The sequence below is a fragment of the Bos grunniens genome, chromosome 18, assembly GCF_055505025.1.
Source record: "Bos grunniens cultivar Pamir isolate PY7600 chromosome 18, Bosgru_T2T1.0, whole genome shotgun sequence".
Taxonomy (NCBI): Eukaryota; Metazoa; Chordata; class Mammalia; order Artiodactyla; family Bovidae; genus Bos; species Bos grunniens.
This window is the reverse complement of record NC_141182.1, coordinates 54,356,311-54,381,071: the sequence shown is the minus strand read 5'-3', so window position 1 is coordinate 54,381,071 and position 24,761 is coordinate 54,356,311. Positions and strand designations below refer to the sequence as shown.

The 24,761-nt window shown below is 55.3% G+C and overlaps 2 protein-coding genes across 3 annotated transcripts; one reads left to right on the top strand and one right to left on the bottom strand.

Moving 5' to 3' along the window:
- Positions 1-2,277: 2,277 nt before the first annotated feature.
- On the top strand, positions 2,278-4,737 carry TMEM160 (transmembrane protein 160). Its single transcript, XM_086353289.1, has 3 exons — positions 2,278-2,495; positions 3,823-3,915; positions 4,398-4,737. Exons 1-3 carry the CDS (start codon positions 2,288-2,290, stop codon positions 4,661-4,663), a joined length of 567 nt encoding a protein of 188 aa, XP_086209415.1. The 5' UTR covers positions 2,278-2,287; the 3' UTR covers positions 4,664-4,737.
- NPAS1 (neuronal PAS domain protein 1) lies at positions 4,397-23,711 on the bottom strand. 2 transcript variants are annotated; one of them, XR_015146222.1, is made up of 11 exons: positions 20,695-23,711; positions 19,987-20,222; positions 12,846-12,919; positions 12,484-12,573; positions 10,385-10,559; positions 8,888-9,003; positions 8,551-8,708; positions 7,760-7,866; positions 7,188-7,288; positions 6,069-6,163; positions 4,397-5,435 (listed from the first exon to the last, which is right to left on the bottom strand). XR_015146222.1 is itself a non-coding variant. In XM_086353287.1 (11 exons), the coding sequence occupies exons 1-11, from the start codon at positions 20,793-20,795 to the stop codon at positions 4,972-4,974; spliced, it is 1,764 nt and encodes a 587-aa protein (XP_086209413.1). In that variant the 5' UTR covers positions 20,796-23,707; the 3' UTR covers positions 4,397-4,971. The 2 variants fall into 2 exon arrangements, 1 of the variants encoding a protein (XP_086209413.1); XM_086353287.1 differs by having other exon boundaries at positions 7,188-7,335; positions 20,695-23,707.
- Between the last annotated feature and the right edge of the window lie 1,050 nt (positions 23,712-24,761).

Genomic DNA, 24,761 nt, shown 5'->3' with positions numbered 1-24,761 from the left:
ACTCAAGAAAAAGCCCGAGGAGCAGCAAAGACCCGGCACAGCCAAAAATAAATAAGTACAATTATTTTATTAAAAAATTTTAAGAGAATTCCCGGTGGTCCAGTGGTTAGGACTCTGCCGAGGAGGGTCCAGGTTCAATCCCTGGTCCAGGAACTAAATTCCTATAAGCCAAGTGATGCAGCAAAAAAAAAAATATATATATATATATTTTTTTTTTTTTTTAATGGAGCTATAATTGACATAGAATACTGTCTGAGATTGTATTGTAACTATGATAATTTGACACACAGTGATCTGTACATACAATTACACATTGCAGTGTGATTACTACCACTATCTTGGAGCACCTCCATCGCATTATGTAATTATCATTTCTTTTCTTGTGGTGAATAAAAATATTAATATATTCACTGTAAAAGGCCACCAGTGCCTGGTCCCACCCTCCAATCCACAGGTCCTGGTGGCATGGCTCCAGAGTGGGGCTGGAGCATTAATGTTTGTCTTAACAAAGTTCCTGGACGATTCGTATTAGAACCACTGATCTAATCACAAGTGCAGAGGCCACTGGCCAGCTCTGTCTCTTTAAAAAGGATTTGTTTTCTCTTCTCTGACCCTTTCTGGTATTTAATTTCTCCCCCTCTCACAATCTGCCTAAACCATCTCACCAGCCAAGAATGTGAATAATGTGTTTCAAATATTTTCAGTTCCCATTTAAGCCCATTTAATGCTTGTTCACTGCCAGCAGGCAGACTATCTTTTAGACTATCAGCCTATTTGAACTCCCTCCCCAAGTTTAACCCCCAATCTGCCTCTCCCTCCATAAAATCCAAGCTCTTCCCAGTGGGAGATGAAGGAGCAGAGGGCAAGAGGGGCCTGGCCCAGCAGGTCGTGTAGTCATGGTTTTAGTAGGGGGGCAATGGAAAGCTGTGGAAGGTCTTCCCCTTCATGGGAGGGTTTAAGCTGGAAGAGACATCACTAGATGCTCATTTAAAACATCTGGGGAATTCCCGGGTGGTCTAGTGGTTAAGACTCCCTGCTTCCAATGCAGCAGGCATGAGTTCAGTCCCTGATTGGGGAACTAAGATCCCACATGTGTGATGAGGGGAAAAAAAGGAATCCTACAGAAGTGAGTTAACTGGGTCGTTCAGGCTTGGGGTCTCCCATGACCTTGGGCTGGGGCCAGGATCACCCAAAGATTTGATGGGGGCTGGAGGGTTCACTTCCAATTAAGTTCAATCGTGTGGCTGGCATGCTGTTGCTGGATGTTTGCAGGGAGCCTCAGTTCCTCTCCACGTGAGCCTCTCCGCAAAGCTGCTTGAGTATCCTCGAAATGCAGTAGCTGGTTTCCCACAGAAAAGGTGATTAGAGAGAACAAGGTGGAAGTCATAAAGGACCTAAAAGATCCAGTCTTGGAAGTCACACTGTCACTTCCACAGTATTCAACTGGTCACACAGACCAGCCCTGATGTGATGTGGGGAGTGACTGTATACAAAATGTGAAGATCATTGGGGTCATCTATTCTTTTAAATTTACTTGGCTGCAAGAGGTCCTAATTGTGGCAGGTGGGATCTCAACCTGCGTTGAGGGATCGAACCTGCGTCCCCTGCATTGCAACGCGGATTCTTAACCACTAGATCCCCACGGGGGTACTGTGTGTTTCTTTTCATTAGATGCACTTTGTAACCTGCATCTTGTGTTCAAAATAAATAATATTTTTAAATTAAAAAAATTATGCCGTGAGAAAATATTCAGTGCCACTGGTCAGTGTTCATTATTGACTGTTACCTGAAAAAAATTAAGTTGTCTAACGGCAATCTTTTACACCCGTCTAGAAAAAAGACGGGATAGGAATACAACAAAATATTACCAGTAACCGCTCATTGGTGGGATCAGTGATGAGTTTTACTTTCTCCTTTGGAGTCTTCGAGATTTTGCAAACGTTCTACATTAAGTACCACGAGTTTTGATTTTTTGGCCGTTAGAATTGTTATTAATAAAAACTACAAGTCCCGAAAGACATTGCGCCTCCAGCTTCTGAAGACAGGCCTTCCCTCGATGCAATGAACGCTGGGATTCGCAGTCCATCCCCGAAGCAAGGTGGGACGCACAATACCGGCACAGATGACAGAGGAGGGATCACCACCATTTCGACCAGTGAACAGTGCGTACTGGTCCTGAGTGGCGCGTGGACAACCAATAGATAGGCGGCTAAGCCTGAGTGACGTGTACTTCAGCCTACGGGCGGCCCATGGGGCGGGGCGGGGCTCGGCGGCCGTAGTGCGAACCATGGGAGGCGGCTGGTGGTGGGCTCGAGCCGCCCGCCTTGCCCGACTCCGCTTCCGGGGGGCGCTGCTGCCGCCTCCGCGGCCCCGGAGCGGGGGCGCTCGGGGGTCCTTTGCCCCTGGCCATGGCCCCCGCGCTGGGGCTTCGCCGCCGCCCGTGTCCGAGCTGGACCGCGCAGACGCCTGGCTCCTCCGGAAGGCGCATGAGACAGGTCTGGGGCTGGAGCTGGGGTCAGCCTGGATGGGAGACGGGGTTCCGCCTAGCCAACGTGCCCGCGCGCACGAGTGGAGGATGGGGGTGGGATTTCTGCTGGAAACGGGGCTCGAGCTTAGAAGGGAGAAGGGCTTCCGTGTAAGCGCAGGGAAGCGGCTGGCCGTAGGAGCGCAGTCTGTGCGCACAGGAGAAGGGCTTGCGGATGGGACGGTGGGTCTGGTTTATGGGTTGCAGTAGAAATTGGAGAGGTTGGTCGGGCCAGGACAGGGAGGCTTATCCAACTGCGCTGTCTAGATGGGAGAGGCTTCCAAAGAGGGCTACGGGCGGGGGAGTTGAATGCAAGAGGGGGCCTGGTTGGAGGGGCCAGTTAGGGTTAGGGGACCACTCTGCATAAGGCGGGAGCGTAGAGCCCCACAGAAGAGGAGGGAAGTTCCGGATTGGAAGAGGGAACAACCAATAGAAGAAAACCTCTCGACTGATTGGAGGGCGTGGTGCCCTTGGCTTAGGGGGCGGGGCTTCATGTGGGCCTTGGAGGTCCTGATTGGAGAGGAGGTCAAGGTACAGGATGGGACAGGGGTTGGGGGGATTGTAACCCGACCAGTCCCGCTAGTGGCATACCAGGGACTTGAATGGATGTGAATGACATCGAGGAGGAGCATACCCACCAGCAGTGAGGTTTCAGAAAGCTGAAGGGGAGGCTGGAGAGAGGCCTGGGAAAGAGGGGGGGGGGGGGGGGGTGGGTAACAATTTGTTGGGATGTGAGAAAGAAGTGGGGCGGGGCGAGCCCATGGGGGATACACTTGTGGCAACGACGTTGACCCACATGGCCTCTTGGGATCTTCCTGTCTTGATTTGTTGTTCAGTCGCTCAATCATGTCTGACGCTTTGCGACCCCATGGGACTGCCAGCAGGCCAGGCTTCCCTGTCCACCATCTCCCCAAGCTTGCTCAAACTCATGTCCATTGAGTCGGTGATACCATCCAACCATCTCGTCCTCTGTCACCCCCTTCTCTTCCTGCCCTCAATGTTTCCCAGCATCAGGTCCTCAGATTCAGGTTCTGAATTTTGATCCTAGATCCTCCTCAACTCATGTCTTGCATCTTTGGTGTTGCAAAGTTTGGGGTGGGGAGGGACTCGGAGATGGAGACGTGAGAGGGTTTGGGGCAGATAGACTTTGGTAGGTGGGCCGCCTGGACAAGGTGGGGATTTAGGGCCGCACAGGGTGGTAGGATGAAGAGGCACCCCTCGGTTGGACTATCCGGACTGGGGGGTTGAGGGCAGGGTTTGGGCTGACGCTGACTTTTCTGCCCTGCCGCCACCCCCAGCCTTCCTCTCGTGGTTCCGCAATGGCCTCCTGGCATCGGGCATCGGGGTCATCTCCTTCATGCAGAGCGACATGGGCCGGGAGGCTGCCTATGGTGAGTGTAGACCCCCTGCACCCTGAAAGTTAGACTCTGTCCTGCCCCACTCAGTCATCCCCCCATAGTAAATGAACCCCTCCTGCTTCCCCCACCAGAAGTGCCTCCTTCATTTGTGAGTGTCCTCCTCCCCACCTCATCCCTACCTCATTGGCACCGGACCCACCAGATGGGGTGGCTCAGGGCAGGGCTGTGGGTCCGTGCCCTTTCCAATTTGACTTCTCAGCAAAGATGTGGGTCCCTGTCTCAGCCCCTCATGCTGCCCCGACTCCCATCTTATCTTTGCTCTCAGACAGGCCTCCCCCCTCCAAGCCCTAGCCACCCCTTCTGATTCCCTCTCATGTCCCCAACCTTGGCTCTGTACTACCCCTCACCCTGCCCTTGAGTGCGCCCCATCCCCTTTCTAATGCCACCAGGGCCCCAACCCCCCTGGGTCCCCAGGATCAGGCTCCCTGACCCCGGTCCCCCTCTCTGTCCCACAGGCTTCTTCCTGCTGGGCGGCCTATGCGTGGTGTGGGGCGGCGCCTCCTACGTGGTGGGCCTGGCGGCACTGCGGGGGCCCATGCAGCTCTCGGTGGGGGGCGCGGCCGCGGGCGTGGGGGCCGTGCTGGCTGCCGGCCTGCTCTGGGCTTGTGCTGTTGGCCTCTACATGGGCCAGCTGGAGCTGGATGTAGAACTGGTACCCGAGGATGACGGAACCACCGCGGCCGAAGGGCCTGATGAGGCAGGCCGGCCTCCACCTGAGTGAGCCACGGGGAATCGGCCGGGCGCTGGCCAGCCTGGCCCGGAGGACCAGGACATTAAAACCTGACCCTTCCCGCATTCCAGATTCCGAGTGGTGGTTTCTTTGGTGGGGATGCTGAGCCAAGGGAGAGGGGAGGGGAGGGGCAAGGGGGGCACGTGGAGATAATTAAGGAGGAAGGAGAGAAGAGGAGCTCCGTGGCCACAGAGCGGGAGCAGGTGTTTAATTCACAGGGGCTGAGAGCCCTGCCCCCTGTCCCCTTGGGGTCCCCACCCGTCCTCCCTGTCCGGCCACGTGGAGGGCTGTCCGAGTCCTCAGTCCCCCTTCCGCTGCACCCTGGTGCCCAGGGCCCCCGGGTAGGGCAGGCCCAGGGCGGGGTAGAAGGCCTCTGGGAGGGCGGGGCCCGGGCCCAGCCTCTGCAGGTGTGGGTACGTCAGGCCCAGCTCAGCAGGGCCGTAGCGGATGGTGCCTGGCGCGCACAAGCCCCGCAGGACTGGGGGCAGGAAGCCGGTGTGCAGGAGGGAAGGCGGGGGGTCCCCAGGAGGCGCCAGGCCCCACGGCCCCACCAAATCCTGCTTCAGGGCCCCCGCCCGGATAACGGACGTGAACTCGGGCCTCGTTGGGGCCAGATGGCCCGACGGCTCCTCGTCCTCACTGTCTTCTGGGTCTTCTTTCTCCCCGGGGGCGGGCTCCACTTTGATAGGTTTGCCTCGGGGCTGGGGGGCCTCGTCCTCCTCCGGGGGGGCGGCCTGCTTTCCTTCCACTGGAGGCTCTGGCTCTGCAAGAGGAAGATTTGGAAGGGTGCTGTCCTACTCATCCCCAGCCCTCAGCCTTCCCATCTGTAGAATGGGGCCACGTTCCATGGTCCTCCGCTGGGGTGGTTTTGTCCCTTCAGGGACAGTTGGCCAAGTCTGGAGGCATTTTTGGTCGTCACAGCTGGGGAGAAGGATGCGCCTGGATCCGAGGGGGTGGATGTCAGGGATGCAGCTAAATACCATACAGTGTGGCAGGCTGGCCCCCACCACAAAGTGTGACCAGGCCCCAGAGGTCAGAGGCTCCGGTCTGGACCCAGGCCATCCAACGGGACTTCCTGTGAGGATGAACGTGTTCCATATCTGCACTGGCCACCTATGGCTACTGAGCTCTTCAAATGTAGGGAGTACGACTAAGGAAATGGAACTGAAACTACTTATGATTATTCTGTGCCACACCGTACGGCCTGTGGGGTTCACCAAGCGAGTATTAAACCCAGGCTCGTGGCAGTGAGAGCCGAGAGTCCTAACTCCTAGATCTCCAGGGAACTCCTGAGTTTGAACTGTACTTTTACTGTAAATAGCCTCCACACTGGACAGCACAGGTCCCAGAGGCTGCTCAGGGCCTCCCAGGGGCTGGGCTGGGAGGTGGGGCTCACCTGTGGGCTCTGGCTCCGGGCTGGATGCATCCTCACGGGCCACACTGGCTGGAAGCTGGAAGGCATCCAGAGGTGTCTGCTCCCCCTCAGCTTGGCTGGGAAAAAACATGAAATTGGGAGCTAGGGGCCCAGGCCACCCAGCCTCTGGGGAAGGGAGCCTTCCTCCTGCCCACCAGTCTTTTTAGTAGACTTCCCCTCCCCCTCTGAGAGCAGGCACCTCCCCCCACTGCAGTGACTGGGGACCCCCCCGCCCCCGCCACCGGAGGCACTTAGGCCTCATCATTGGATCCCAGACTCCAAGTTGGTGTCTAGACCAGCTTGGCTCTGTCTCCTGAGGCCAAACCTCTGCAGGATGTCACCCTAAGTATCCCCTTGGGCACCGCATGCTCATCTGACCTCAGCATCCTCCTTCCAAACCTGCTGCTCCTCCCAGAGACCCAGTCCCAGGCCCCGCAAAGCCAGAGATGGCCTGGTGGCTGCCACCCCCTCCACCCGTGCTGCCTGGCATCTCCCTGTCCCTAGGCTTCCAGCCCGTCTTGTCCCACAGACAGACCTCCATCTTCATGGCAGCCAGAGGGTCCTTTCACAAAGCCGATTTAACTGTGACTGCCTCCAGCTCTAAACCCTCTCACAGTTCCCCAGTGCCCCACCACCATCCTCAGCTTCGTTTCTGGGGACTCTACTCCAGCCCAGAGCGCTCGCTCCCTTTGGTTCCTCAGCTGGGTCAGCCGGGACTCTGAGCTTTGTCTGTGCTCGGCCCAGAATGTCCTCCCCACCTCTAGTTTCTTTCCATCAGTTGTTCTGTCCCTCTCCTGGATATTGCCTGCCATGGCCCCCCAGTGCCCCAGAATCCACCTAGGCCTGAGGCCACTTGGCATCTGTGTTTCTCCCTAGAAGAGACCATCACTTCCTCTCTGCCTCCTGCAAGGAAGGTCTCTTCTCCTCCAGGCCTTCACTCTCACTGGACTCCATTCCCCTTCATGTTTTTACCACCTCACCCCCCTAGACTTGTCTAGCAACCCTCCCTGAGAGCTCCCACCCAAAGGTGGGAAGAGCTGACAGAATCTTCTGGAAGGAGTTCTGAGCTCCTCATGGGGAGAGGGGGTGGGCAACCCTCACCTGAGCACATAGCTGACCCAGAGCACATGGCGCTCTCCAGGGCTCTTCCCACTCACAGCCACGGTGGCCACGGACTGCAGCCACACGAAGCCCCCGGCACGCTGCAGCCAACGGTAGTAACCGGTCATCACTTGGCCCTTGTCCAGCACTGGGCCCAGCCCAGGGACCAGGAGAGACCGGAAGGGATGGGGTGGGGTGGGATGGACAGAGAGAGACAGGTGGACAGGGAGACAGGGGCAGAGAGGGGGCGGGTGATAGGGAAACAGGAAGGGTGAGATGGTGGGGAAAAGAGAAAGGCAGAGCATGGAGAGGGAGACAGAGAGAACCCAAGTCAGAAAGACTGAGAGGGAATCTGGCATCGAGGCCCCTGGAGTTTGAAGGCTGGGTCAGAGAGACCCCAGTCCCCATAAATCCCACCCCCCGCCCAATTCCTGAGACTTTGCTCAGGGACGACTCCCTTGCTGCTCGTCCTGTGATGAGCTGGCAGCAGGAGAGACCATGGTCAGCCTCAAAGAAGGACTTCCAGGGAGCAGGGTGGTGGGGTGCTCAGGTCTAGGGTGAGGGGTTCTCACGGTCCAGGTGGCTTTGGCGGATCCTGGTTGCATCCTGTCCATGGACAAACTGGTAGCAGCTGCGGCCCACTAGCTCCGAGGGCCCCAGGTCCATGTGGTCACTGACCCTGAGGGCAGGGACCAACAGAGAGGTGGGGAGAAGGGGTCCGCGACCATGGGATGGGGAGCAGGGGGCAGGGTTGGTTCTGGAGTCACTCAGCGCCCAAACCCTGGCTCTGGAGTACTCTGGGCTTCAGTTTTTCCCCCTTAAAATGGGCGGGAAAATATTTAAAATAATAGTGTACCCTTCTAGGGCGGCTATGGGCATTTGAGCAGATGGCATTCGTGGGTGTGGGGTGGCCCCGGGCACTCCGGAGACCCCTGAATTGTGGAAACGATTTCGCTATTTATTGATAATTTCCCCCCCACTGCCTTGTGCGGGAAACAAAGTGGATAAGAGATGAGAGACCAGTGACGCAGAAAGAAAGAGGATCAAGAACAGCTGAGCTCTGCAGGAGGGTTCCGCGAACCGAGGACCTGGCCTGGGAACAGGACACGGCCCCGCCTCCATCCCAGAAGCCCCGCCCCAAGGCCCCGTGTCGTCCTCATAGGCCCCACCTCCATCCCTGTAGGCCCCGCCCCATCCCCGCAGGTCCCGCCTTCACTCCTCTTATAGGCGGTCCTCCGCCGCTTTCTCGCCTCCCGCGTCTCCCCAGGGCCGCAGCCTCCTGACCCCTGGCCTCTTTGACTCCCCGCCCCGCCCCCTCTCCCGTGCGCCCCCATCGGCCCACCTCTGACCCCAACCCCGGTACCTGCTCTCACAAGCAAGGATGGTGAGACCCAGGCTGAGTCGGAAGACGATCATGTGTCCGTGCAGCGGCAGCTCAGCCAGTGGAGCTGGCGGCAACGTGTGGCCGAGGGCCACGAGGCCCAGGGCACGGGCCCGAAGGCGGCCGGTCACGTGGATGACCTGTGTCGGGGGCGGGGGCAAGGCGGGGCCCTTGGGCGCGGGGACCACAACCTGGCCACAGAGCCTGGCTCTGACCGTCGTCCCCAGCCCCTGGGGCCCCCGGGAAATAGCTGGCAGGAACACAGGGTTGGGGAGGGGACACGGGAGACAGACGCTGGGCGCGGAGAGCTCACACCCACCTTGTACCCCGAGGCCTTGACATGCAGCCCTCTCTTGGTGAGGGTGGATTTCATGCGGATGAAGAAGGAGCGCTCCTGGACCCGGGAGGACCGGGATACCTCGGTGGGACTGGCCTCTGGGGCGGAAGGAAGGTTATGGGGTCCGGAAGCGGACACACACAGGCTTCCCCAGCCCTCTGCAGACAGAGGGTCATGACCACAATCACTCTGACACACCTGATGGTTCTACAAGCCTGCTGACACCTTAGAGTAAGCTCCCCTCCTTCTCACCGGCACCTCTTTCTAAAGCTCAGATCTGACCCTATACCTCTGCTCTGAACCTGCCATAGCTCCCTAGTACCCTTGGGAGAAAGCCCAGCTATTCACCATGGCCTAAGTCTGGCAAGCACTACCTTCTAATGACATCATTTCTAGCCACAACCTCCAGGTCTCAGTTCAGACATCTCCGCCTCCAGGAAGTCCTCCCTGACCCCCAGGCTGGGTCAGCTGCCCCTCTGGGGTCTCTCCTACCCCAGCCCTGCCCACTCTGGGCCATCACTGCCTGGGGACAGTTCAGTCTCCTCCACTGGACTGTGAGCCTCGGGAGGGTGGGGCTGGGGCTCTAGCCACCGCTGTGTCTCCAACCCTACCCAACAAAGGGCTGAGCACAGACTGGGGGCTCCGGCTATCGGAACAAATAAGCCTCACAAATACAAATTATTCTATAAACCCTGTGAAGCAGTCTTATAAATAGGCTTACACCCAAATAACCCTGTCTGGGCCTCAAACTCAGGTGTAAATATAATCACGCTTGCCAACAAGTCCCACACGTGTCACAAACATCTCCCAAGCTTGCAAACACTGCTGATAGTTGGGATTTTCCTTTAAAGCAAACCCCATACAAGAAAAGCCTATTTATGAGAAAGACAACCTCAGTCCCCCAATATCCTAGAGCTAAAAGGAACTTGCAGTGTAGTCTCCAACAACCTCCCTCCCCAACACGGAGTGGAATTTTCCACTGGAGAGAAGGGTTAGAAGCGCAGACCCTGAAGTCAGACAAACCTGGGCCAGAGTCCAGCTCGACCACTTACATCTGTGTGACCTGGGACACTTAACCTCTCTGTGCCCCAGGTTCCTCCTTTGTAACATGGAGATCATCAGTTTCTGCTTAGTGAGTTTGTGGTTGGGATTTAATAAAATTATGTCCTTAAGAGCAGGGCACGTGTAAATGTCCAATAAGCACGCGTTGTAAATAATAATCCACAAGCACCCGCCTCCACTCTGCAGTCAGAGGGGGTCTTTCTAAAGCTCCAGTCTTGGGGATTCAGGCATCTTTAGGGAGCTTAGGTAATTTTAGGGAGCCACGTCTTACTCCTTCAATTTAGATTCTGACTCATTCTACAAAAACTTGCTTTGCCACAACTCTTAACAAGAGTGTTTTTGTTTAAAGAAGACATATTTGGAGACATTGTACCCAGTGTCCCTCAGGCCTCTTTTTTGGGGGGCCCTGGGAATTACCGATCTCAGGCGTATCCGCAAGCGAAGAGGAAGATGAGGAGGAGGAGGAAGAGGAGGGGACGGAAGGTGGGGTTGGGGGTCCGGGGGTCGGGGCCCGCAGCCCCAGTTGCTCCAGCACCTCGGAGTGGTCCCCAGGATGGATGTAGTCGAAGACGCTGCTGCCCGTCAGCTCCACCTGCCGGCGAAGGAGGGGGCGTGCAGGGGACCGGTGAGGGGAGCGCCGTCGCTAGCCCGCCTTATAAGCAGGTGTGTCTCATGCCAGTCTTGTGTTTTCATTAGAAAAATAAAAATTACTTAAACTTTGTAAAAGGAGAATATAAACTTAGGCTCTTCCCGTGCCCTCTCACTTCAAACCCAGAGATTACTAAGGATTTTCTGCCCCTACCTCCAGTATGAAGAAGCTGGGGGGGAGGGGACTTCCCCTGTTGTCCGGTAGCTAAGACTGCGCTCCCAATGCGGGGGCCCAGATTCGTTCCCTGGTCAGGGAACTAGAGCCCAGGTGCCACGACTAAGACCCAGTGCAACCAAATAAAATAAAAGAAGCTGAGGGGAGGGGGTTGGAACGGGGGTGTCATAGCCTCTGTTTACCCAGTTCCTGCTTACTCACTCTCACCCCCATACGGCAAACAACTGCGCCCTGAAATGACTCACAGGATGTCCCAGCAGAAATGGAAATCGACACAAGCAGTGGAATGGCTGTCAAACTCTTTAAAGTGTTAGAACCTTTTAATTAGATTTTTACATTCAGTTCAACCCGCAGATTTCTCGCAGCGGTCCCCTCATCTCCACGCGGTCCCCGAGCCGGCAGCCATCTTCTCCCTGTGTGCTCCTCCCCAGAGTCCTCCCTGGCTTTCTTCCCTTCAGTCCTCACACACATACCCCTCCATAAGGTACTCCTCGGACCATGGCCCTCCTCTGCTCAGAAACCTCCCATGCTCCCACTGCCCCTAGGTTTGGGGGTCGCATGCTTCCCTCTATTCTCATTAAGCACCCCCCACGCCACACACACACAAGCTTCCAGCCTTCCCTCTACTCTTATCCTTCCCTTCCTCTTGTCCATATTCCCCATTCAAGGTCTTCCTCTTCCAGGAACCTCCCTCCAACAACTCACTGAAGAGCTGCTCACAAAAGCCAAAAACCAATGCACTGAATTTTCTAAATTTGCCATTTGTCAAAATCTCTGTAAAAATGCTAAAAGTTGGCAGCAATTTGCATTGATTGGATTGGCAAGACCTAAGATGCCACAAGGAGCCAGGACTCCGGGGATGGGGCTTTGGGCTTCTCTTTGCCCTCCTTTCCCTCTCAGACACCAGCTTCAGGAGCTGGAGCAGAAACAGTGGGTTGAAATCAAGGCAAAATGCAAACCAGTCAACTCAGATGCCCCCCAAAATCCTCCAAGCTGGCAAAACCTGAGTCCTCCCAATACGAATGGCTGAAATCCTTTACAAGTGTCAAGAATAGGGCTTCCCTCGTGGCTCAGTGGTAAAGAATCTGCCTGCCAATGCAGGAGACTCAGGTTCGATCCCTGGTCCAAGAAGATCCCACATGCTGCAAAACAGGTAAGCCTGTGCACCACAACCTGTGCTAATAACCACAGGTTCACCACAACTATTGAGCCCAGGCTCTACAGCCTGAGGATCACAACAACTGAGCTCCACACACCCTAGACCCTCTGCTCCACAACAAGGGAAGCAATCGCCATGAGAAGCCCATGCAGCGCTGCTAGAGTAAGTAAGCCCCGCTCTCCACAACCAGGGGAGAGCCCAGACATGAAGAGCCAGCACGGCCAAAAACAATAAGTAAATAAAGTTATTTGTTAAAAGTGTTAAGAAGAAACACGTTTTGGTAAATATCAGTACATTTGGTGACCACTCACAGGCAAACTTACCTTTCTGCTGATTGGCTTTCTTCAAATCAACCTATTACTTTAAAAATCCTCCTCTGCATTTGGTGTCATGTTTTGTCCCAAGGAACACACTTTGGGACCCTAGGAGCCCATCCTTTTTTTTCATGCTGGTTTGGTGAGGCCAAGAGAGAGGAGGGCGGGCAAGGGAGACGGCAGCTGAGCTGGGCCAGGCAGCCTGCTGCGGGCCCCTTACCTGTGAGAGACCCAGATAAATGGAGACTGTCTCTGAGATGTAGAGGAACTTCCCTTCCTGGTTCAAGGCAAATACGAAGCCATCCAGGGACTAGAGTGGGGAGAGAGAGGGGGGGTTTTGTGGGTAGAGGAGGACACGGCATCTATAAGAGGTTCTGAAATCTGGATCTCTGCTTGCGATGGGTTAATCCGGGGTAAAGAGTTTCAGTGGCCCTAGGGAGGAGGAGGAAGAAAGGGGAGCCCCAGCAGCCTGCCTCCCAGTTCTGGGGCTCCCCCCAGGCTGAGGCTGGAGAGAAGAGTGCCTTTCTCCCAAGTCTGCCACCCGGTGGCAGCAAGGAGCAGCAGGCGGGGGAGGGGCCTCACCTGCAGGATGTGTCCGCCCAGGTGCTGCTCAAAGACTTCGGAGACCAGCGCCACGGGACCCCTGCGGCCTGGGGCTGGGGGGAGAGTGAGGGGTAAGGCTAGAGCCTACTGGTTTGACCCCTGACCTCTGGGAAGACCCCCAGGGAAGCAGGCTGCATATCTCCCTCTCTCGTCCCCAGTCATGAGGCACTGGGGGGCCTTGTCAGGGAGAGACCCAGGGTGTGAGAAGGGACAGACTGAGACACACAGAGACAGAGAGACACCAGGAGATACAGAAAGGGATTCATTCATTCATCCATTCAGTCCTCCAGCAAATGCCCTGAGCATCTGCCCTTCACTGGGCAGTGCTAGAGACAGAGTGGGTGGTGACCAGGACACCCATCCCTGCCCTCACAGGGTACCCAGTCAGGGCAGATATCAATGAGCAGGAAACTAACAAATACAGAACTATCATTTGTGACCAGTGCTAGGGAGAATTGAATAGGTGGCATGAAATAAAGAAAAATGGGGTAGGGCCTGTTGAAGGAGGGGCCTTTGAGCTCAGACCTGAAGGATGAGAATGCAGCAGAAAGGAACCAGAGAAAAAGAGACAGAGAGATAGGGACATAGAGAGACACTGAGAGACAAAGATACAAATAGACGGACAGAGATACAAAGGAATAGAGAAAGAGATAAGGACGTTACAACTCAACAACAAAAGGATGAGGAGTCCAGTTAAAAAATGGGCCAAGTCAGGAAACGCAAACAGGGGCTCTGTATCAACCTAGAGGGGTGGGATGGGAAGGGAGATGGGAGGGAGGTTCAAAAGGGAGGGGATATATCTACACCTATGGCTGATTCATGTTGAGGTTTGACAGAAAACAACAAAATTCTGTAAAGCAATTATCCTTTAATAATAAAAATAAAATTTAAAAAATGGGCCAAAGAGGAATTCCCTGGTAGTCCAGTGGTTTGGACTCAGCGCTTTCACTGCTGAGGGTGTGGGTTTGATGCCTGGTCAGGGAACTAAGATCTCGCAAGCTGCACAGCACAGCCAAAATCAAAATCGGGCAAAGGATTTGAATAGACGGTAATCCAAAGATGATACACAAACGGCCGATAAGCACATGAAAAGATGTTCAACACATTAGTCATTAGCAAAATGCAAATGAAAACCACAATGAGAGACCATTTCACACCCACTAGGATGGCTAGAATTTAAAAAAAGAAAAAGAAAAGAAGTGTTGGCGAGGATGTGGGGAAATCGGAAGCCCTGTGTGTTGCTGGTGGGGATGGGAAATGATACTGCCAGTCTGGAAAAATAGTTTGGCGATTCCTCAATAAGTTAAATATAGAATTACTATTTGTTGTTTAGTTGCTCAGTCGTTTCAGTCTTTTGCGACCCCGGACTGTAGCCCTCCAGGCTCCTCTGTCCATGGGATTCCCCAGGCAAGAATATTGGAGTGGGTTGCCCTTTTCTTCCCCAAAGAATGACCGTATAACCCAGAGATTGCACTCCTAGGTACATATCCCAAAGAACGGAAAACAGGTGCTCAAACAAATACTTGGACATGAATGTTCATAGCAGCATTATTCCTAATAGCCAAAAGGTGGAAACAGTGCAAATGTCTACTAACTGCTGAATGAATAAGTAAAACGTGCTAAATTCATACAGTGGAATGTCATTCCGCCATAAAAACAAATGGAGTCCCGATCCACGCTGTAACAGAAAGCAACTTTGAGAACCATTATGCTGAGTGAAAGCAACCGAACACATGAGGCTACATAGTGTAGGATTCCATTTATATGAAACACCCAGCACAGGCATATCCAGGGACAAGAAGCTGATTAGTGGCCACCAGGGGCTGGAGGGAGGGGCGGGAGAAGCTGGGAGAGACTGTGAACCGCACAGGGCTTTAGGAGAGTGATGAGCATGAACCAGATAGACGCGCTGGCTGCATGCTGTACAACGGTGAATGTCATGTTACATACATTTTACCCCAATAAAATTTTTAAAAGAGAGAGAGAGAGCGATATATAGACACAGAAATTGAGATAAAGATAGACAAAGACAGAGAGATGTGATGAGATGGAAGGACAGGGACTTCCCCCGAGGTCTGGCGGATAAGACTTCCCATGTCCAATGCAGGCAGCATGGGTTCGATCCTTGGTTGGGGAGCTAGGATCCCGCAGGCCACCATCAGTACAGAACATTTTAAAAATAAAAATAAAGAGACGGAGAGACGGAGGGAAAGAAATGCACAGAGAGACATACGGGGAAAGTGGCAGGAAGATACAGGTGGTGAAGGAGACGGAGGCAGAGACACAGGCCGTCCATCCCCCCAAGAGTGAAGAGCAGAGGGCTCCAGACATCCAGGCTGGACCTTGCAGAGAACGACTCCCCAAGGGGCCTGTGCCCAGATCAGGGAGTCAGTGGCCTCAAGGGTCCCCAAGCACCCGGCTCCTGCTGGCCTGAGGATCCAGGTCTGGGGTCAGTCACTGTTGCCCCCTGTCTGTGTGCCCAGGGACCAGTGCCTTCACTTCTCTGGGCCTCAGTTTCTTCCTCTGTCAAATGGGTTTGCTAAGAGGACTGGCTGATCCGTTAGGGGATGTTGAGCATTCATTTCGCCTAGGGAACAGAGAGGGCCTACCAGGGGCGGGCACGCAGCAGGTGCTCCCGAAACAACCTGGGATCAGTATTAATAGCCTGATTACTATTGTGATTTCCAGACCATCAAAACACCAGGCGGCGGAACGCCACCCCCCTCCCCCCCAGTCAGGACGCAGCCCCCAAGCTCCACCCCAGCTTGGCCACGCCTCCTCCCTCAAGGAGCGACCCCCGACACCCTCACGGCTGTTCACACCCTTTTCCCACCCCCCCGCCCCCCGCCTGGAGTTCCAGGGACAATAACTGAGGGGTGGTGGTGATGATGGGGACCCCTCCCCCGAGATGCAGCAGGAACCAGCCGGGTGACAGGCGGGAACAATGCTGGCTGCTAATTGTCGCAATTTTCCCCTGTCATTTTTGCTAATTCCTTCATTTTCCCTCTCACAGGATCAGCCCAGGTCAGACTGAACGGCTGCAATTAACAGCGTTAATGGGCACGTCGGGATGGGGGTGCGTGTAGTGGGGAGGGCTCAGCCACTCGCTCTTCCCCTATCCTGTCCCCTGGGTCTCTCCCCATCCCTGACTGAGGGGTCTTTGAGGGGTCTTATGGCTCCTAGCCCCATCCCGCCCCAAGTCCACCGACTCCCCGCTTCCTCCTTCTCCCCCCCCCCCTCCCCCGTCTCTCCCAGAAATACCTCAACCCCTGTCCCTCCCAGATCTGCTTCTCGTTCTCGTCCAAACCCCAGCCATCATTCACTCTTTCAACAAACATTTGCTGCGTTTCCTATCAAGTCAGCCTCCCCTGGAATAAAACTGCCCCAGTTGTCATCTTCCCTCCAAACCAGAGGGGGCGCTGAGGGGCCGAGGGGAGAAGCTAAGGCCTCACCCGGGGGTCCCGCCCCCACCGCCCATCCTCAACTGCCCTGAGGGCTTTGCTGTCCTAGACTAGGGGGGATAAAGGGCTGGGACTTCAGGAACTTGTAGCAGTCTGGGAGAAGGAGCCCCGCTGCCTTCATCAGAGTGCCTTGCTCCTGGAAGCAAGCCTGAGGGGCTGGAGCAGGTGCATTCCTGCCTGTACTTTCCTTGGCTGCATCTGTGAAATGGGTCTAGGGCTGGAGCTGGGCGGGCTCATGCATGCACACGGCACAGCCAGCTGCTGCTGCTGCTCACTCAGTCGTGTCCCACTCTTGACCTCATGGACTGTAGTCTGCCAGGCTCCTCTGTCCATGGGATTTTCCCAGAAAGAATACTGGAGTGTGTTGCCATTTGCTTCTTCAAGGGATCTTCCCAATCCAGGGATCGAACTCGTGTCTCTTGTGTCTCCTGTATTAGCAGGTAGATTTTTCACCGCTGCACCACACGGGAAGCCCCCACCCAGCTCCATAGCTGCCCAGCAAATATTTAGTGGTCCCTCACTGCGTGCAGGGTCTATTCTAGGCTCAGCAAACACGGTGTTGTAGGGGAGAAACACAACAAACAAGAGAAGGGACTCCCTGGTGGGCCAGTAACTAAGACCCCGAGCTCCCAGTGCAGGGGGCCTGGGTTCTATCCCTGGTCAAGGAACTAGATCCCACATGCTGCAGCTAAAAACTGGCACAGCCAAATAAATTAACAAATATTTTTAAAAATTAAACAAGAGAAATAAGAAATATGTAATAGCAGGTAACAATAAGTATTATGTAAAGAAAAAAGACAGAAAAGGGAGAAAGGGAGACAGGAAGTGCTGGGAGCAGGGGGTTGTAATTTTTTGTTTATTTGGCTTCACCGGGTCTTAGTTGTGGCACGTGGGCTTTTGTTGCAGCATGTGGGATCTGGTTCCCTGACCAGGGATTGAACCCAGGCCCCCTGCAATGGGAGTGCAGACTCTTAGCCACTGGACCACTAAGGAAGTCCCTTTTATTTTTAATAGTGTGGTTGGGGAAAGCCTGACTGAAAAGCCCACATTCTAAGGGAATGCGGGTTCCTGGTGGAAGCATAGCAGGTGCAAAGGCCCTGGGGTGGGAGCAGGCTTCTCTGAACAGCAAGGCGGCCAACGTGGGGCAAGGGCTTGAAGTCATTAGAGAGGTAGAAAGGTGACATTAGGGAGGTAGAGGGCAGGGGACCAGGTTTGTAGCTCACCTCCCGGGGCAGGAACTTTGTCCTGTTCTCTGCGATGTCCCCAGCCCCTAGAACACTGCCTGGCACAGTTGAATCAATGACAGTGAATGACTGATAGGAGATCAAAGATGTCTTCTCTTCAGACTCAGAGCCCCTAGGCTAGACTTCAACATTCGTAATCCCATTTTACAGATGGTAGTGTGAGGCCCAGAGAGAGGCCAAGCCCAGCAACCCAGAACCCATCCCTGGAGACCCACACATATGCCTAGTATGGTGATAGAGAAGGTGGGTGTCAGAGCCAGGCTACTTGAGTTTGAATCTCATCTGGGTCCCTTGTTGACTGTGTGACCTTGGGCAAACAGCATCACCTCTCTGGGTCTCAGTTTTCCAGTTCTATAAAATAGGGATCGAAACACTGCTTCCCTCTGAAGATTTCTAAGAGAATTAAGCAAGTGAATTTGGATTCAGTGCTCAACCCAGTGTCTGCGGCGTATATTATTACTAGTATTTTTGAGGAGAACGTGGGAGTCCCCCCTCCTTTAGAGAGCCTACATTGTGCTTTTCTCTGGCAACTAAGTCACTGGCCTCGGTTTCCCCATCTGAACTGTTGAAGCAGGTTCTTGGCCTCTTGCTGAAGACCCCGGGAGAACAGATGCCCCCATTTCTTAATTTTGGGGGGAGTCCACGCAGCTCCTCCCCGGCACACTGTCCTGCCCCACCTTCCCACCTACAGGCAAGGGGGTTGCTAAGGTCGGTGGTCTGCCCCCTCGAATGACCCATCCCGGCAAGCGGGGAAGGGGGAGTCCGGACGCCGGCGGGGCTCTCAGCGTCTCCCCCTCCCTTTCTCTCCCCGGGGCTTGGGGACAATAGACAAGATGTTTATCCCCCGCCGGCGCACATGTTGTTCGCGGTAATGACAGTAATCAGCGGCGCTAATGCCGCATTCTCTCCGCGCCAGTCAATTCGCCTAATTACCGCCTGGGAAGCCGGATTATTTAAATTTAAATGGTGATTTATTGCGAACTTAATCAATGCTATTTTCTCTCCCCCACCCTCCCCCCAGACCAGGGCAGGAGGGGAATTGGGGCCCCTCCAACCCCACCCTAAGGACAATCCATCTTGGGGTGGGGTGGGGGGCGCAGTTGCCTAGGGTGCCCTGTCCCTGTTACCTGAGACCTCTGAAGAACACGATTCGCACACTTCTAGTAGTAAGAGTAAAGCAATAAAACATAAAATAGAAGTAATAACAATAACGTAACACTCTGTGTAATGAAGTCTGAATAATAATGAAAGTAGATATCTATCTATATATATCTGTGTTTTACATGTTCTATATTTTAACATATTATAGATTGCATTTCCTTATCATGTCTAGGGGAGTAGGATGTCAGCCTGTCCAGGGCAGGGACTTTTTATCCAGTTTGTTTCCGGCTGGGTCCAGAGAGCTCAGAACAGTAGCAGGCACACAGCAGATGCTCAATAAACCTGCAGGTGCCCATTGATAAAGGTTTCCCTGGTGGCTCAGCGGTAAAAAAAAAAAAAAAAAAAAAAATCCGCCTGCCAATGTAGGAGACGCAGTTCGATCTCTGTCTGGGTCGGGAATATCCCCTGGAGAAGGAAATGGCAACCGACTCCAGTATTCTTGCCTGGAGAATTCTATGGACAGAGGGAGCCTGGTGGGCTACAGTCCATGGGGTCTCAAAGAGTCAGACGCGACTGAGTGACTAAACACCAGCCACTGATAACAGTAAGTGCTACACACTGGCTGTTTACTCTGAACCAGGTGTGTTTACGGTCTTTATTACCTGGTAGACCTTTTTCTCTTCTCAGCCCTGGGGAGGGAAGGAGCTTCATCATGATTTCCATTTCACAAATGAGGCACAGAGAGGTGAGGCGACCTGCCCGGGTGTCACAATGCTGGGAAATGGCCAAGCGGGGACAGGGACCTCTGTCTTACTGAAGCTCGCCATCTTACCTGCCGTGTTATTCTGTCCCCCTCCCGCAACCCAGGCTGGGAATTCAGACGCCAGAGTCCTTGTGTTCCCTCTGGGGTCCCTCCGGTATGAGTGTGGGGTGTTTCTTGCTCATTAGCTGATGGGAGGCCCGGGCTGGGTCCTCTCTGTCCCACTCATGCAGCTGCGGGTCTCCTTTGTGAGAATCATGAATCATTTCCTCTAATAAAAATAATAGCCCTTACTAGTGGCATGACCCCTGGTATGGCCAGGGCAGAATTCATGAAACCGTCCCTACCTGGTGAGCCCATTTTACAGATGAATAAACTGAGGCCTGGACAGCAGAAGCCGTCTGATAGCAACACACAAAAGGTCTGACTCCAAATTCTGTACTCCTTTCCTTTAGGGTGGAGGAACCTGGCCACAGCTAGCACGCAGCTCAGACCCCGAGTCCCCTGCCCCGGGGGAGCGCGCCAGGACCCCGCCCCCGCGCATGCGCACTCACCTAGGCCCGCCGGCGGCCCCGAAGACCGCAGCCCCCAGGGCGGCGCCCCGAGCGCGGCAAAGCGGCGCAGGCGGAGGTAGGTGACGCTGAGGCGCACGATGGACGCCTTGTCCAGCTGGCTGGAGATGGCTCCGGGCAGAGGGAGTAGCTTGGCCAGCTCGAAGAACTCCAGGTTCTCCTTTCCGCGCCGCGAGCGCGCAGCGTTACGGGACTTCTCCTTGCGCTGCGCCTGCAGGCTGGGCGGGCGGCGCGGAGGGACCGTCAGCGGGGCCCGGGGACTCCGGGATCGGGGGCGGGGGCCTCGAGAACGAGGGGAACGGGACGTTGGAAGTGGGTTCAACACTCTGGAGGTCGGGACAGAGCCTGAGAGTGACTTCTCTGCCCAGCCGTTGGGCAGGACTTGGGGGTGTAAATGCTGGCGGGGAGGAGGAAGGAGAGGGGAGCGGTAAGAATGTTGGGTAGGAGTCCCGAAAAAGGGGGCTAGGAACCGAACGCCCAGTGTACGGTGAGTTGCAGAACCTTGGTAGAACAACTCCGGGTGAGAAAGTCTAGCCCGAGGGGGCGGGGCGGAAGGTGAGTGTGAATTCTCTTCGGATCCCGCCTTGGGGCGGGGCCACGGCCCGAGGGGCGGGGCGAAGGTGAATGTGAATCCTTGTCGGATCCCGCCTTGGGGCGGGGCCACGGCCCGAGGGGCAGGGCTTTGCTCACCAGGGTCCCGGCGGGGCCTTGACCACGAACCCCGGCAGAAAGTCCCAAGGGACGCTGCCGCCGCGACCTCCCCCGCCACCGCTGGGGTAAGGAGCCGCCATCTCCGCGGGGACCCGCTCAGGCGGGCTCAGAGCGGCCTGCGGGACTCGAGAGCCGCGTCTCCTGCAGCGGGAAGGAGCGGGAGGCAATGCTCAGCGCCGAGGGGGCGCGTGGGACACCTGGTAGGCAAACCAAGGTCCGCGGGGTGGGGTGCAGGGTCCCGGCGAGGAGCTGCGCGGGAGGCGGCCTCAGTTTCTCCTACCCGGAGGCCAGGCTACACAGCCCGCAGCTCTCACCGTGCTGGGCTCCGGGCGAAGCTCACTCAGGGTGAGGACGTGCCCCGCCGCCGCCTCCCCCGCGCCGCCCGCCAGCGCGCCCGCCTCACGCCCGCGCCGGGCCGGCTCCCGCATACCAATAGGTGCACGCGGCGCGCATACGGATCCGACCGGCCCGCGCGCTGCGTGCCAAGCATGCCCAAGCCGGGCGGGGGGCGGGCGCCTCGCCGGGGCCCAGGCGAGACCGGCTCCAGCCCCCAGAGCCCTCTACCCCGGGGACCTGCTCCCACCACAAGCCCATCCCGGGAGTCTGGTTTTCGCATCTGCGGTACGCCTATTTCCCAGGCTCGGTTAAAGAGATAGGGGCGGGGGGGACAGAAACTAGGGACCCCACCCGATGCTCTCCCCAGGGACCACCCCTCAACCCCTGGGGGTGATGCCACGTGTCTAGGCCGCCAAATCTCCGCAACCACAACTTCCTCCCTGAAGACCCCTGATGCAGCGGCCAGCTCCTCAGCCCCAGGTAGCCCTCAGGATGGATCCAGAATTCTGAGCCCAGGTGTCCTGGTATTCAGATTCCCCAGAACCGGAAACATGTTTAATTAGGTCTTCATTCCTCCAGGGCTAGGCATTCAGGGTCCAGCCCCGCTCCCCACATCCACGCCACCCCCAAGCCTCCCCAGCCAGGTCCCCCAATGCCCTAGATCTTGGCGTTCAAATCCCCCAGCCCCCTATTTCTCCAGGACCCAATCTCCGTGCGCCCGAGACAGGCATTCCGATGCCCTAGCCCCCAGGACACTGGAGTCCGGGTCCCCTTCACCTCCAGGACTCAGGAGTTCCTGTCCTCTCATACCTGCCCCCTGGCATCCCCTACCTGCAAGACCCACCGCCTCGTTACCTGACCGCGAGGGCAGGCTCCGGGCGCGGCGTGGGGCCGGCCGGGCGGCGCAGAGGAGCGGCCCCATAGACCCCGGGGCGGGCCGGGCTCGGCGGGGCGCGCGGGCTGTGGCGCTAGGCTCTCCGCGCCCGCCGAGGCCTCGCAGACTTGGATGCGTGGAGACAGCGCCGGCGGGCGGGGGTGGGGCCTGCTGGAGCCCCGCCCACGGAGTCTCCGCCCTTCGGTCCTGCCCAGCGTCAGCCACTCTGCTCTTTTCCACGGTTGTTGTTCAGTGGCTTCGTCGTGTCCGACTGTTTGCGACCCCATGGACCGCAGCACGCCAGGCCTCCCTGTTCCTCACCATCTCCCGGAGTTTGCTCAAACTCATGTCCATTGAGTCGATGAGGCCATCCAACCATCTGGTCTTCTGTCTTCCTCTTCTGCCTTCAATCTTTCCCAGCATCAGGGTCTTTTCCAATGAGTCGGCTCTTCGCATCAGGTGGCCAAAGTATTGGAGCTTCAGCCTCAGTCTCAGTCCTTCCAATGAATATTCAGGTAGAGGGTTCCAAGCAAGGGAGTCCTGGGCTGCTCAGATGTCTGAGCCCCCTTAGCCCACGAGAACGGGAACCTCGAAGTTGGCTTCCCCACCTCAAGAGGGGAACACCGGAGTCCAGGCTCTATCTCTATATACCCCACTGGAAGAAACTATCACCCCATTTTCCCTAAAAGTACTCAGCATCCAGCAGCTCCTCAGGACAAGGAGGGCACCCTGCACCCGTCTCCAGTAGGGGTGGAGACCCAGACGTCAACGTCCCCTCTAGGGACACAAATCCAGGTGTTAGAGACCCTTTTCCAGGAGAGAACTTAAGAATGTCAGCGAGGCCATCTGGACAAGAAGGGGACCTTGGTCTCAACAACTGTCCCCCCCCCACCCCCCCTACCCCCACCTTATAAGACCAGGATTTGACATCTAGACCTCCCAGGGACTGGGACACAGGTGTCCGAGGAACTTCAGAGATCAGGATCCTGGGGTCTTAGTTCCACCACTGCTCCCACGGGAACCCTAATATTGGAGCTTCCCATTAGACCATAAATGGGAACTAAGGGATTATAGTACCTCCTGTAGAGGTCTGGAGACCCAGGTGACCGAGCCAGTTCTTTTCCACTCTGGTAGAAAATACAAAACCTCTCCCTCCCAAGCCCCTTCAGCAGCCTGCCGTGGGGGTTTCCAGGCGCTTAAGTGCTCCTAGGGGGCTTCCCAGGTGACTCAGTGGTAAAGAACCCGCCTGCCAATGCAGGAGACATGAGAGACTCGGGTTCAATCCCGGGGTTGGGAAGATCCTCTGGAGGAGAGTATGGCAACCCACTCCAGTATTCTTGCCTGGAGGATCCCATGGACAGAGGAGCCTGGCTGGCTATAGTCCATGCGGTCAAAAAGAGTGGACACAACTGAACATGAAGCGCTCCTAGGAGACCACAGTGCAACTAACGAAGCTGGGCCGGGAGTCTCAGGAGAGGCGAGTGGGCAGGGCTGGCAGAGAGCTAGGGTGTTCCTCAGGTTGGACGGAGGAACCAAGGCATACACCTCTGCACCCTCATGTGCACAGGCTGATAGGGACACTCTGTTTTTAAAAAATTATTTTTAATATTCCTTTAAAGAAGGCTGAGCACCAAAGAGTTAATGCTTTCAAACTGTGGTGCTAGAGAAGACTCTTGAGAGTCCTTTGGACTGCAAGGGGATCAAACCAGTCAATCCTAAAGGAGATCAACCTTGAATAAGGTTGATCAATCTTGAATATTCATTGCAAGAACTGATGCTGAAGCTCCAATACTTTGGCCACCTGATGCAAAGAGCCAACTCATTGGAAAAGACCCTGATGCTGGGAAAGATTGAAGGCAGGAGGAGAAGGGGACGACAGAGAATGAGATGGTTGGATGGCATCATCAGCTCAAGGGACATGAATCTGGGCAAACTCCGAGAGATGGTGAAAGACGGGGAAGCCTGGCATGGTGCAGTCCTTAGGGTTGCAAAGAGTCAGACACAACTGAGTGCCTGGACAACAACTGAACAACAATACAAAATGTATTTATTTACTTTTGTCTGTGCCGGGTCTTCATTGCTGCACGCAGGCTTTCTCTAGTTGTGCTGAGCAGGGGCTTCTCTCTCTCTAGTTGCAGTGTGTGTACTTCTTGCGGTGGGTGGCTTCCCTTGCTGTGGAGTGCGGGCTCTAGAGCACAGGCTCGGTAGTTGTGGGGCACAGGATTAGTTGCTCCAAGATATGTGGGAGGCACTATAATCCCTTAGCGCTCATTTATGGGCTAATGGGAAACTCTGATGTCGGGGTTCCCATTGGAGCAGTGGTGGAGCTAAGATGCCAGGATCCTGGTCACTGAAGTTGCTTGGATACCTGTATCCCAGTCCTTGGGAGGTCTGGATGTTCAATCAGGATAACCACACTGAACAATTTGAGAGCTAATCTTTTATGTGTGACATGGGCACTCGTTCCTGAGACCATTTCAGCGGGTCTATGAGGTCAAATTTTCATACCGAGACATTTTCTGCCTTTCCACTTCCTTCTCCCATGCGTGTCCGGTGGTGGGGGAGGTTTCCAGAGGCTCCCTGGTCTGTGATATCACAGCAGACCCCAGGCATAGGCAACAGGAGTGTCCAGCTGGCTGGACTTCAAGGAGCTTTGCAAAAGTGTAAAATAATGACACTCCTTTCACTAAAATTTTTCTTAAAATAGGTTATTTATGTTAGCCTGTAATGCATTTATTATTGCTATTTAAAAATGCCTTTTGAATCCTTTTCAAGAATTTCCAGTTTTATTCTGATATGACTTATGAAACGGAAATAAAAGCTCTTTGGTCTTCCC

Bases quoted from the DNA above. Each gene is read 5' to 3' on its own strand.
- TMEM160 (XM_086353289.1), top strand. From the start codon at position 2,288: ATGGGAGGCGGCTGGTGGTGGGCTCGAGCCGCCCGCCTTGCCCGACTC. The intron at 2,496-3,822 runs GTCTGGGGCTGG...CGCCACCCCCAG, and splicing joins CCGGAAGGCGCATGAGACAG to CCTTCCTCTCGTGGTTCCGC. The intron at 3,916-4,397 runs GTGAGTGTAGAC...TCTGTCCCACAG, and splicing joins GGGCCGGGAGGCTGCCTATG to GCTTCTTCCTGCTGGGCGGC.
- NPAS1 (XM_086353287.1), bottom strand. From the start codon at position 20,795: ATGGCGGCTCCTTACCCCAGCGGTGGCGGGGGAGGTCGCGGCGGCAGC. The intron at 7,336-7,759 runs GTGAGAACCCCT...GGCTGGGCCCAG, and splicing joins CCGCCAAAGCCACCTGGACC to TGCTGGACAAGGGCCAAGTG. The intron at 5,436-6,068 runs GTGAGCCCCACC...TTCCTCTTGCAG, and splicing joins CCCGGAGCCAGAGCCCACAG to AGCCAGAGCCTCCAGTGGAA.